The sequence below is a fragment of the Dipodomys spectabilis genome, unplaced genomic scaffold (genome assembly GCF_019054845.1).
Source record: "Dipodomys spectabilis isolate Male_0828 unplaced genomic scaffold, ASM1905484v1 ptg000067l, whole genome shotgun sequence".
Lineage (NCBI taxonomy): Eukaryota > Metazoa > Chordata > Mammalia > Rodentia > Heteromyidae > Dipodomys > Dipodomys spectabilis.
In genome coordinates this window covers 6332228-6342607 of record NW_024870744.1, presented here as the reverse complement: position 1 = coordinate 6342607, position 10380 = coordinate 6332228, and the positions used below count along the sequence as shown (strand labels likewise).

The 10380-nt window shown below is 62.4% G+C and overlaps 2 protein-coding genes across 4 annotated transcripts; one reads left to right on the top strand and one right to left on the bottom strand.

Annotated features, from left to right (window-relative positions):
- Positions 1-279: 279 nt before the first annotated feature.
- Positions 280-4919, bottom strand: CUNH9orf116 (chromosome unknown C9orf116 homolog). Of its 2 annotated transcripts, none has more exons than XM_042681187.1 (3): positions 4631-4919; positions 3183-3261; positions 280-702 (listed from the first exon to the last, which is right to left on the bottom strand). In XM_042681187.1, the coding sequence occupies exons 1-3, from the start codon at positions 4852-4854 to the stop codon at positions 514-516; spliced, it is 492 nt and encodes a 163-aa protein (XP_042537121.1). In that variant the 5' UTR covers positions 4855-4919; the 3' UTR covers positions 280-513. The 2 variants fall into 2 exon arrangements, with proteins under 2 accessions (XP_042537121.1, XP_042537122.1); XM_042681188.1 differs by having other exon boundaries at positions 3183-3258.
- A 793-nt stretch (positions 4920-5712) lies between these two features.
- Positions 5713-9037, top strand: Mrps2 (mitochondrial ribosomal protein S2). 2 transcript variants are annotated; one of them, XM_042681185.1, is made up of 4 exons: positions 5715-5760; positions 6755-6895; positions 7203-7332; positions 8015-9037. In XM_042681185.1, the coding sequence occupies exons 1-4, from the start codon at positions 5718-5720 to the stop codon at positions 8607-8609; spliced, it is 909 nt and encodes a 302-aa protein (XP_042537119.1). In that variant the 5' UTR covers positions 5715-5717; the 3' UTR covers positions 8610-9037. The 2 variants fall into 2 exon arrangements, with proteins under 2 accessions (XP_042537120.1, XP_042537119.1); XM_042681186.1 differs by lacking the exon at positions 6755-6895 and having other exon boundaries at positions 5713-5760.
- Positions 9038-10380: the final 1343 nt, after the last annotated feature.

Sequence of the window (10380 nt, the reverse complement as noted above, 5' to 3'; positions counted from 1 at the left end):
TGACTCCAGATTAAACTTCCAGTCCCAGACACCCACAGCTCTGGCGTTCCGTCACAAATATCAGACAGAGGGGCTGGGAATGAGGCCCAGTGGTAGACTGCTTGCCTAGTATGCACGAAGCCCTGGGTTTGATTCCTCAGTATCACATACACAGAAAGGGCCAGAAGTGGCTCTGTGGCTCAAGTGGTAGAGTACTAGCCTTGAGCACAGAGAGGCTCAGGGACAAAGCCCAGGCCCCAAGTTCAAGCCCCAGGACTGATTTAAAAAAAAATTCAGACAGAGGCAATGTTTTAATGGAAAATTAAGCCATTCACATCTTCTCTACATATATCTTCAATATCAAAGGAAGAAAGCAGGATATTACAGCCCCTATTTGCATACTTTTCTGTTGCAAAGACAGAGCAGTGTTTTCAGAGAAAGAAGTGGCCAGTGTACGTTTACAATATGGAAACTTGTCCAGCACTAGGGCAGTGCTGCTGGGGAGCAGTGGCTGGGCCACAGAGCACGCTACCCTCAGTCACAGAAGGACGGCCTGTTGCCGTTGTAACTGGGGTGGAAGTTGAGCCGGTCACAGGGGGTGATGTAGTTGTCAGGACCCGTCACGACGCTCTTCTCCAAGACGACATTGAAAACGTTGCTCTGGAACATTCCACAAGCTGCCTGGTGTTTGGAAAACTTGTTTGAGTTTGGGTAATATTCTGTCTGGAAGAGAGAAGAAATATGAGGATTCCGGGTACGCCATGATGCTCTTTTGAAAGCTCTTTGAAAGACTGTAAGAGGAAAATGCCCTCCTCGTTCCTAGCAGGGAAAGAAGCAGGGTGGACAAGAAGGCCTGGCCAGCCACGGCCTCACCGGTTTACATGGGCAGTCTGGGAATAGTGATGAATAGTGCCTGTGTTCACCAGGACACGGATGTTACAGGGCCATCACATGGGGGCATTTTCACACTTAGTTTTGACTGTGAGCGTTAACCTGGGATCGGGCCTGGAGCGCTGCTTTTCCCTGTTCACCTGAACTTCAGTGTCTCTTCTGTGGGATGAAAGCCGCGTCTACATCAGGGTGTGTGTTAGTCAAGTGTGTGATGATCACACACACTACCTGAGACTCAGCACTTACCAAGAGGAAAGGTTTAAGCGTTGGGGGTTCCCACTCAGATCAGGCAATGCCCTTGGTGTGGCCTCGTGTTGATGGCAGAATGAGCTACTCACACCAGGAGCCACACAGCAGAGCAAAGAGATGCCACCAGGGCTCCCATAGCCCCTCCCAGACACACCCCAGTGCAACCTGGGACCCGCAGATACCCTGGGGTCTGCAGTCCACCCTGGGGCCTGCAGTGTACTCTGGGACCCGCAGTGTACCCTGGGATCTGCAGTGCACCCTGGGACTCACAGTGTACCCTGGGACCCGCAGATACCCTGGGGTCTGCAGTCCACCCTGGGGCCTGCAGTGTACCCTGGGACCCGCAGAGCACCCTGGGGCCCACAGTGCACCCTGGGACCCGCAGTGTACCCTGGGATCTGCAGTGCACCCTGGGTCCCACAGTATAACCTGGGGCCCACAGTGTACCCTGGGACCCGCAGTGTACCCTGGGATCTGCAGTGCATCCTGGGACTCACAGTGTACCCTGGGACCCGCAGAGCACCCTGGGGCCCACAGTGCACCCTGGGACCCGCAGTGTGCCCTGGGATCTGCAGTGCACCCTGGGTCCCACAGTATACCCTGGGGCCCACAGTGTACCCTGGGACCCACAGTGTACACTGGGATCTGCAGTGCACCCTGGGACTCACAGTGTACCCTGGGACCCGCAGATACCCTGGGGCCTGCAGTGTGCCCTGGGACCCGCAGATACCCTGGGGCCTGCAGTGTGCCCTGGGACCCGCAGAGCACCCTGGGGCCCACAGTGCACCCTGGGACCCACAGTGTACCCTGGGATCTGCAGTGCACCCTGGGACTCACAGTGTACCCTGGGACCTGCAGATACCCTGGGGTCTGCAGTCCACCCTGGGGCCTGCAGTGTACCCTGGGACCCGCAGATACCCTGGGGCCTGCAGTGTGCCCTGGGACCCGCAGAGCACCCTGGGGCCCACAGTGCACCCTGGGACCCGCAGTGTACCCTGGGATCTGCAGTGCACCCTGGGTCCCACAGTATATCCTGGGGCCCACAGTGTACCCTGAGACCCGCAGAGCACACTGGGACCCGCAGAGCACACTGGGACTAAGCGTTTACCACCTGGACCTTTGGGAGACACCTGTTCACATGACAGGAGTGGTTTTAAGGACTCACCATGTGTTAATGTCATCTTAGAGCTGTCCAGCAAAACAAAAGCAAACCTCCATGGCCCACACCCCACCAGCCCAATGGTCTTGATGCTGTGTGTGTGTGTGTGTGTGTGTGTGTGTGTGTGTGTGTGTGTGTGTGTGTGTGTGCTGGCATAACCCTTAAGCCACAGCCTCCTCAGTAGCTGTGATTATAGGCATGAGCCACCACTGCCCAGGAAACACTGAGCTCTTGTGGGAAGGTTCTGTGTATGTGGGAATGCTCAGCACCTGTGTGATGGCTGTGAGTCTGTGTGAATGCTCAGTACACAGCAATGTGAAGGGTGTGTGCATCTGTGGCTGCTAAGTGCCTTGTGGAGCATGTCTGTGTACAGACGATGTGTGTGTGGATTGTATGCAGATGTGCAGACTGTGCACATTATGAAGACTGAGTGCATGTGAAGGTTGTACATATGTCAAGATGGTGTGTACGTGTGATGGTTGCATTCATGTGTGAAGGCCAAATGTGTGTGCCTTTGTTATGACTTGCACAAATATGCATGTGTGAAGGTTGAGTATACAGTGAAGGTTGTGTGACAGTTGTGTCCATGTGTAAGGCTGCATGCATAACAAAGGCAGGTGTGAATGTGCAGGTCACATCCATGTGTTATGACTGTGTACATGTGTTACGGTTGTGTTCACATGTGAAGGTGTGCACAGGGGCATGTACTGGGAGACGAGAGGAGCATAGCAGCAAATCTTCCTGCAATTTCCTCTTTCTAGAACACATTCGCCTTCTACATTCATGTGCAAGTCAGGCACAGCCTCCCCCTCTGGGTGTTAGAAGCTGGAGCTCCCCCACCTCCTTCCACCCATCCAACACGTTCAGGGCCCCCCAGGTCCTCCCCTCCGCGTGCCCCACACACCGGCATCTCATGCACAGTGGGTGCTCTGCTCCCGTAGGTCTGGTTACTCGTCCTGTACAAGGAGACGACCTCCTGGCTCCTGCAGAGGAGAAACACACCCTTCACTCACTCATCCAAGTCTGCTCGGGCCACCGCCTTACAGAATTTGGCTGCTGGAGGCCTGTTGGCAGAGCCCCAAGGACAGCCATGTGCCAGGCTGGCCGCGTGCAAGGCGGGCGATACAGCTGGAATGCAACACTCACCCTGGCAGGCTCATGGCCCTGGCCTCCTCTAAAGCTTCAGTCCCCTCCTCCCAAAGCACTGCTGAAGGGCACCCAGCCCGACCCTGGCGGGGCCACTGCCTAGCTCCGCTAATTACCCTGGGAAGCTGCCTGCCATCAGCTGCCAGGCCCTGCCTCCCGGGGGCTTCCCTTCTAAATCCCAGCTCCACACCCTTGCCAAGTGCAGGTATGCGGTAGTGCAGATGTGGCTTCTGTCCCCAGTGCTGCCCTTCCTACTGGCATGGCCCAGGGCCACTGCCCACAGCTCCATTTCCTACTAGACAGTCTCCACAGGGAACAGCATGGACACATGCAGACACTGCCCTACAGGACTTGTGGGGGTGGGGCACCGGGCAGGGAGGTCCTGGCATCTGCCCTGCAGCAATGGGGGTATTCTGTTATTTCCTAGGCCTGGCTGCCCTGTAACCTCAGCCTCACCACCCCCAGCAATACCCACCCACTCTGGTAGAGGTTCAAGAGTGATTGGCTCATTGACTTTGCTAGAGAACCACCACGCAGACATCCAGGTGCAGAGAACAAAGAAAGGTTTATTGCCAGGAAAGGGGGTGGCAAGACCCCTTCTCACAGGGAGGAATGAGAAGCAGCACCAGCTATTGTCTGGGGTGACCTATATCACTTAGGAGGTCTAGGAGGGGCTGGAAGGGGCTAGGAGGCAGAGACCCTGGTGTGGACGCATAGGCCAGGGGCTTCATCATGGTGGACTAGGATTTATGGCTGCTGCCCAAATAGTAGACAAGGGTCCTGCAGCTGCCCAGAGCTGAAGGTCACTCTAAGGGGCTCTTGCTGCCTTCTATGGTGGTAGCTGCCCCAGAGAAGTGCCATCCCGAGGTAAAGGGGGCTGGAGGCTGATGATTTACTGCCTGTACTACAGGGGCCTGGTGTTGCCTAGGAAGGGAGCGTGCCAAGCTGTGGGGAGGGGAAGGGGACTAAGCTATGGGAAGGAAGCCCATTTCGCTAACAAAGAGGAGGAGGGGGGTGGCCGAGGCTTCCCATGGTCACAAAGGTTCTGACTTCCACTGGGGGCTCCCCACACTTCAGCTCACATTCCAAGGTGGGGCTTTGGGGAGCATTTCTGGGAGGGGCTGGGGGGGTGCCCAAGGGGAAGCCATGGGAGACATGGGACTGTCTGAGCATCCTGCTGCTTTCCAGACACCCCATTTTCCTCACCTGTAGCCCTGAAAACAAGCTGGGTTGTTGAACCTGCCTGGCAGGTCCTTGTTCACACGGTAGTAGTCGCTGGTCTTCTCCCCGGCCTTGGCCTTGGGTTTCACAGGCTTCCCACAGTCTTGGGGGGGGTCTTCGCACTGTGGGGTGCTTGCCTTATACTCTTGGGAGTGTTTCTCACACTCGGGGGGGATTTCCTTGCACTCTTCGGGGTGTTCCCCCGACATTTGGCCTCTAGCAGGAAAAACTCACAGCCAAAGCCTTCAAAGTAGCTAAGCCCAGGGTGGCAGCAATAGCTTGTTGTCCTGTTGCTAGGCAATGGAGTCACCTGATCTGGAGGGCTAGGTCCTTAAAGGGGCAGGTGCAAGGCCCGGCAGGCTCTCCTCTCTCTCCTCCCCTCCCTCCCCCCCCCCCCCCCCCACCCCCAGAGAAGTAAGTAACAGTGGGCATGGCGGGCAGGGAGAGAGCACATCCTTGCTGGCCGGAGGATCCCGGGCGGGCCAAGGGAGTCTTTCTGGAACTTTTTGGCACACCTGTATGGCACCAAATTGCGGCAGGAGGCAGCTTTGGGATCCTGGGATCCTGGGGTCCGTGGCACCGGGGCCCATCCGCAGGGGTGTGCCCGTCCCGTGGGGGACTCCTCCCAGGAGCCTGCGACCCCAGCCGCCTCAGGCCTCCCCGCAGCGCTGCGCCTGCACAGGCCCGGCCGGCACCAGGGCAGGCGCCCCACGTCCGCCCCGGGCTCGCTGGCTCGGCCTCACTCCAGCAGCTCCCGAGGCTGAGATGTGAGGATCGCGGTTCGAAGCCCACCTGGGCTGGAAAGGCCGCGAGGCTCTTGCTCCAAGCAGGGCCCACGGGCTGCGGTGGCGCGCGGCTGGAGTAGAAGGGCTGGGGGGCCGGGCCGGGGGCGGAGGAGGCCCGCCGCCCGGGAGGGAGGACCGGCCGCCCCCGGCGCCCCGCCGAGGGCCTCGCGGGCCGGGCGGGTCCTCCGGGCCTGCGGGCGGCGCTGCGGCCCGCGCGGGCGGCGGAGGGGCGGCGGGGCCGCTCGCCGCGAGCGGAGGGGCGGAGCCGCGTCCGGTCCGCGCCCGCCATGGCGGCCTCCAGACTCGTGCTGTCCCGGCTGTCCCGCGCGGGTGAGACCGGGGGCCCGGGAGAGGCGCGGGGGCGCGGGGAGAAGCGAGGGCCCGGGAGAGGCGCGGGGGTCCCAGGAGCGGTGCGGGGGTCCCCGGGAGAGGCGCGGGGGTCCCGGGAGAGGCGCGGGGGGCCCCGGGAGAGGTGCGGGGGTCCCGGGAGAGGCGCGGGGATCCCAGGAGCGGTGCGGGGGTCCCCGGGAGAGGCGCGGGGGTCCCGGGAGAGGCGCGGGGGGCCCCGGGAGAGGCGCGGGGGTCCCGGGAGAGGCGCGGGGGTCCCGGGAGAGGCGCGGGGGGCCCCGGGAGAGGTGCGGGGGTCCCCGGGAGAGGCGCGGGGATCCCGGGAGCGGTGCGGGGGTCCCCGGGAGAGGCGCGGGGGTCCCGGGAGAGGCGCGGGGGTCCCGGGAGAGGCGCGGGGATCCCGGGAGCGGTGCGGGGGTCCCGGGAGAGGCGCGGGGGGCCCCGGGAGAGGTGCGGGGGTCCCCGGGAGAGGCGCGGGGGTCCCGGGAGAGGCGCGGGGATCCCGGGAGAGGCGCGGGGATCCCGGGAGCGGTGCGGGGGTCCCCGGGAGAGGCGCGGGGGGCCCCGGGAGAGGTGCGGGGGTCCCCGGGAGAGGCGCGGGGGTCCCGGGAGAGGCGCGGGGGGCCCCGGGAGAGGCGCGGGGGTCCCCGGGAGAGGCGCGGGGGTCCCGGGAGAGGCGCGGGGGGCCCCGGGAGCGGTGCGGGGAGGAGGGGGGGTCCCCGGAGAGGCGCGGGGGCGCGGGGGTCCCGGGAGAGGCGCGGGGGCCCGGGAGAGGCGCGGGGGCCCGGGAGAGGCGCGGGGGGCCCGGGAGAGGCGTGGGGGCCCGGGAGAGGCGCGGGGGGCCCCGGGAGAGGCGCGGGGGTGCGGGGAGGAGCGGGGGTCCCCGGGAGAGGCGCGGGGGTCCCGGGAGCGGAGCGGGGGTCCCCGGGAGGGGCGCAGTGCCTGGGACGGTGGGGCACACGGCTCTCCCCCGCAGGTGTCCCGCCCGCCCGGCGCTGGCCCGCTGTCCACACGGCGGCCCTCGGCCCCGCGAGGCCCAGCCTCAGGACGCTGGCAGGCGCCCCGGCCCCAGCGGCTAGAGAGCCCGGCGACGGCGACAGCAGTGGCGACCGCAGTGGTAACGGCGGGCAGGCTGGGCTGGGCTGCGCTGGGCTGGGCTGGGCTGGGCTGGGCTGGGCCGGGCCGGGCCGGGCCGGGCCGGGCTGCGCTGGGCTGGGCTGGGCCGGGCTGGGCCGGGCTGGGCCGGGCTGGGCAGGCTGGGCTGGGCTGCGCTGGGCTGGGCTGGGCTGCGCTGGGCTGGGCTGGGCTGGGCAGGGCTGCGGTGGGGGGGGGGGGCAGCTTCCAGTTCATCTCCAGGCCTCGTCCCCCTCTCGGTGGGCAGACCCCGGCGGGTGGCCCCATGCATCCTCTCCTGCCTGCCCTAGACCTCCAGAGCAAGCTCCTGGAGGAGCCCCTCCACCACGCGGACTTCTTCAATGTCAAGGAGCTGTTTTCCGTGAAGAGCCTCTTCGATGCTCGCGTGCACCTGGGGCACAAAGCTGGCTGCCGGCACAGGTGTGGGCCCGGGGGTTAGGACCAGCCAGCCCTCCCGCCTTGGTCTGCAGAACAGGCCTTCCTCGCGTTGGCGGGCATTCAGTCCCTCCATCAGGTGGGACCCCTGGGCCCCAGAAGGCTCAGTGGTTTTCTTCTCCTGTGCCTGGGGGTGACCTGTGGCTCAGGGTTTCCTTCACAGGTTCTGAGACAGACAGCCCAGCACCTAGGAGGATCTCGTAGCCTGTTCTAGGTGGTGGAGAGAGGGGTGCTGGTTGGGAGGGGGGGCAGACCATAGTGGAGGGAGCAGTGGCTCAGCTCCGGGCACTGTGGCTGAGGATTGAGGTGACAAAGCCTGAAGGGACCTGGGACTGTAGTCCAGGCACTCAGAAATGGCTGCCAAGTGCGCTGGGTACAAGGAGCAGTGAGGACCCTCTCTGAGCTGTGTTTGAACATCCAGACGTTTGTGTGGCCCCTATTCAGATGTCCCGGGCCAACAGGGAAGGGCGGGGGGGGGGGGGGGAAGACCACCTCCATGGCCCCATTCAGTCATCCCTGGACATGTCCTCACGGGGGAGGGAACTTGGCTCCCAGCCTGCAGTGGCCCTGCAGAGGGCCTGGGTTGCTGGTAGGTGCCTGTGGGCAAAGACTGGGCTGGTGCTATCACCCCCTGAGCCCTGATCCCACCCGCCGGGGTTGCCCGCAGGTTCATGGAGCCGTACATCTTCGGGAGCCGCCTGGACCAGGACATCATTGACCTGGAGCAGACGGCTGCCCACCTCCAGCTGGCCTTGAACTTCACCGCTCATGTGGCCTACCGCAAGGGCATCATCCTGTTCGTGAGCCGGAACCGGCAGTTCACACACTTGATCGAGAACACAGCCCGCAACTGTGGCGAGTACGCCCACACCCGCTATTTCAAGGGCGGCCTGCTGACCAATGCCACCCTCCTCTTTGGGCCCACAGTCCGCCTGCCGGACCTCATCATTTTCCTGCATACGCTCAACAATGTCTTTGAGCCCCACGTGGCTGTGAGGGACGCAGCCAAGATGAACATCCCCACTGTCGGCATCGTGGACACCAACTGCAACCCGTGCCTCATCACCTACCCTGTACCGGGCAATGACGACTCCCCTGCGGCTGTCCACCTCTTCTGCAGACTCTTCCAGACGGCCATCAAGCGGGCCAAGGAGAAGAGGAGGCAGATGGAGGCCTTGTATCGCCTGCAGGGCCTGGAGGGGACTGAGGATGGAGGGAGGGCTGGGCCTGCTTCCAAGGCAGATGTCCTCCGTTCCCTGTGACGGGCCTCTGGGGCCCCCGCCTGGCCCAGGTCCCTGGGAAGTGCCTGGCGTGAGGCACTTGGATCCCAGTCTCGGGTGATGGCGCTGGGCTGCATTCACAGGGTGTAGCTGAGCAGCCTCAGGCTGCTCTGCAGCTCTGTGCTAGGCAAAGCATGTCCCCAGTGGCTGCTGGTTATAGTTACAGACTTGAACCTGGCACCTTCTCTAGGAACACGGGCCTCTCCTCAAGAAAAGTCCCCCTCCTGTCTTGACATTGGACTTTGTTGGGCTCGGCACAGGTTTTCTTCTCAAGCCTGGACAGGCTGGTTGCAGTGTTCTGTAATGTGTTGCAGTACAAACCCTGGGGAGTGGCCAGCCGGGCTGGGCAGCCCGAGGAAAGCTAGGCATTGGAGAACTCCAGCAGAAATAAAACTTCCATTTGGAAAGCTGAGGCTGAGAGCTCTTCATTTCTGGGGTGGCACATTGCACAGCACTCTCAGGACAGGCGATGCTTGCTCAGAACTCCAGTGGGGCTGCTTTTTCTCCCTGGGACCAGGAGCCCTCTGCCCGCCTGGGCAGGGGAGGCCACCTATACACAGGCCAAGTGTGGATGGGTGGTCAGTGCTGAGCAGCTGCAGGTACCTGCTGACTATGTGTGCACACGTGTGGCGTCTGGTATATGTATGTGCACCAGTACTGGGGCTTGAACATAGGACTTGATAGTCTCGTTTGGCTGTTGTGGTTTTTTTTTTTTTTTTTTTTTTTTTTTTGCTTAAGGTTGATGCTCTTCCACTTGAACCACAGCTCCACTTTGAGATTTTTGCCGGTTAATTAGAGATAGGAGTCTTGTGGGCTTTTCTGCCCTGGCTGTCAGCAAACCTCGACCCTGGATTACAGGCATGAGCCACTGGTACCAGGCAGCCTGCTAACTCTTAAAAGTCTCTCCTTGGACTTGAGCTGTGAGCCTGGAATTGGCTGCTGAGACGGCTCCACCTGGTTCTCGGGATTCCACTCCATCCTGCGGCTGGCCATGGCATGGCTCGGCCTGTCCCAACAGGGCAGTGTGGTGGACTCCTGCGTCTTGGGGGCTGACCTCTGGTTTGAATCCATGCCTGGCACAGCCACTCAGAGTCAGGAGGATTACAGGTGGGAACCTGTTGGCTGCCATTCAGAGCTGCTCTCCGATGAGACCCCCACGGCGGGCCCCCGTCGAGGAGCCCACCTGGCCCGGCCTCCAGCTGGGGGCCTTCGCAGCCTAGCCAGACACCCAGCCTGGTGTCTTGAGCCTTGCCTGAAAAGTGAGTTGTGGGACCCTTGGCCTATCTGAGGGGCCAGAGCTCCCCACAGCCCAGCCGGGTGTCTCTTCAGGTGACCCCTCCTGCCGGCCACCTCTAGCAATGTTCAACATGGAGAAGGGCGAAGAAGGCCCTGGGTGATCCTGGGTGCTGGGCATGTGGACATCCTGTGGCCCTGTGGTAAAGACAGGCCCAACTTGGGCAGCCTCCGGGGTCAGGGTTCCGTTCACTCCTTTTCTCTATATCTGTTCACTCATTTGCCAGTCAGCAAATACCAGTCCCTGCCATGTGCTCAGCCCCGTGAGTTTGAGTGCCATGCTCCCTATTCCTGGAGTTGAATCGGCGGGAGGCAGGAGCCGGGCCTGTAAGTAGAGGTGAGTGCTGGGAAGTGAGCCACCTCCACTCAGCTCCCCTCCCTGGGGCCCACAGTGCGGACAGGTGCCAGGGCCAGAGCCACCTGGAAAGTGTCAGGGCTATCCTAGCACCCACCACACCCC

Coding starts and splice junctions, on each gene's coding strand:
- CUNH9orf116 (XM_042681187.1), bottom strand. CDS start 4,854: ATGTCGGGGGAACACCCCGAAGAGTGCAAGGAAATCCCCCCCGAGTGT. Junction 3,262..4,630: donor GCTTGTTTTCAGGGCTACAG/GTGAGGAAAATG, acceptor TCTCCTCTGCAG/GAGCCAGGAGGTCGTCTCCT. Junction 703..3,182: donor CCACTGTGCATGAGATGCCG/GTGTGTGGGGCA, acceptor TCTCTCTTCCAG/ACAGAATATTACCCAAACTC.
- Mrps2 (XM_042681185.1), top strand. CDS start 5,718: ATGGCGGCCTCCAGACTCGTGCTGTCCCGGCTGTCCCGCGCGG. Junction 6,896..7,202: donor CAGCAGTGGCGACCGCAGTG/GTAACGGCGGGC, acceptor TGCCTGCCCTAG/ACCTCCAGAGCAAGCTCCTG. Junction 7,333..8,014: donor AAAGCTGGCTGCCGGCACAG/GTGTGGGCCCGG, acceptor GGTTGCCCGCAG/GTTCATGGAGCCGTACATCT.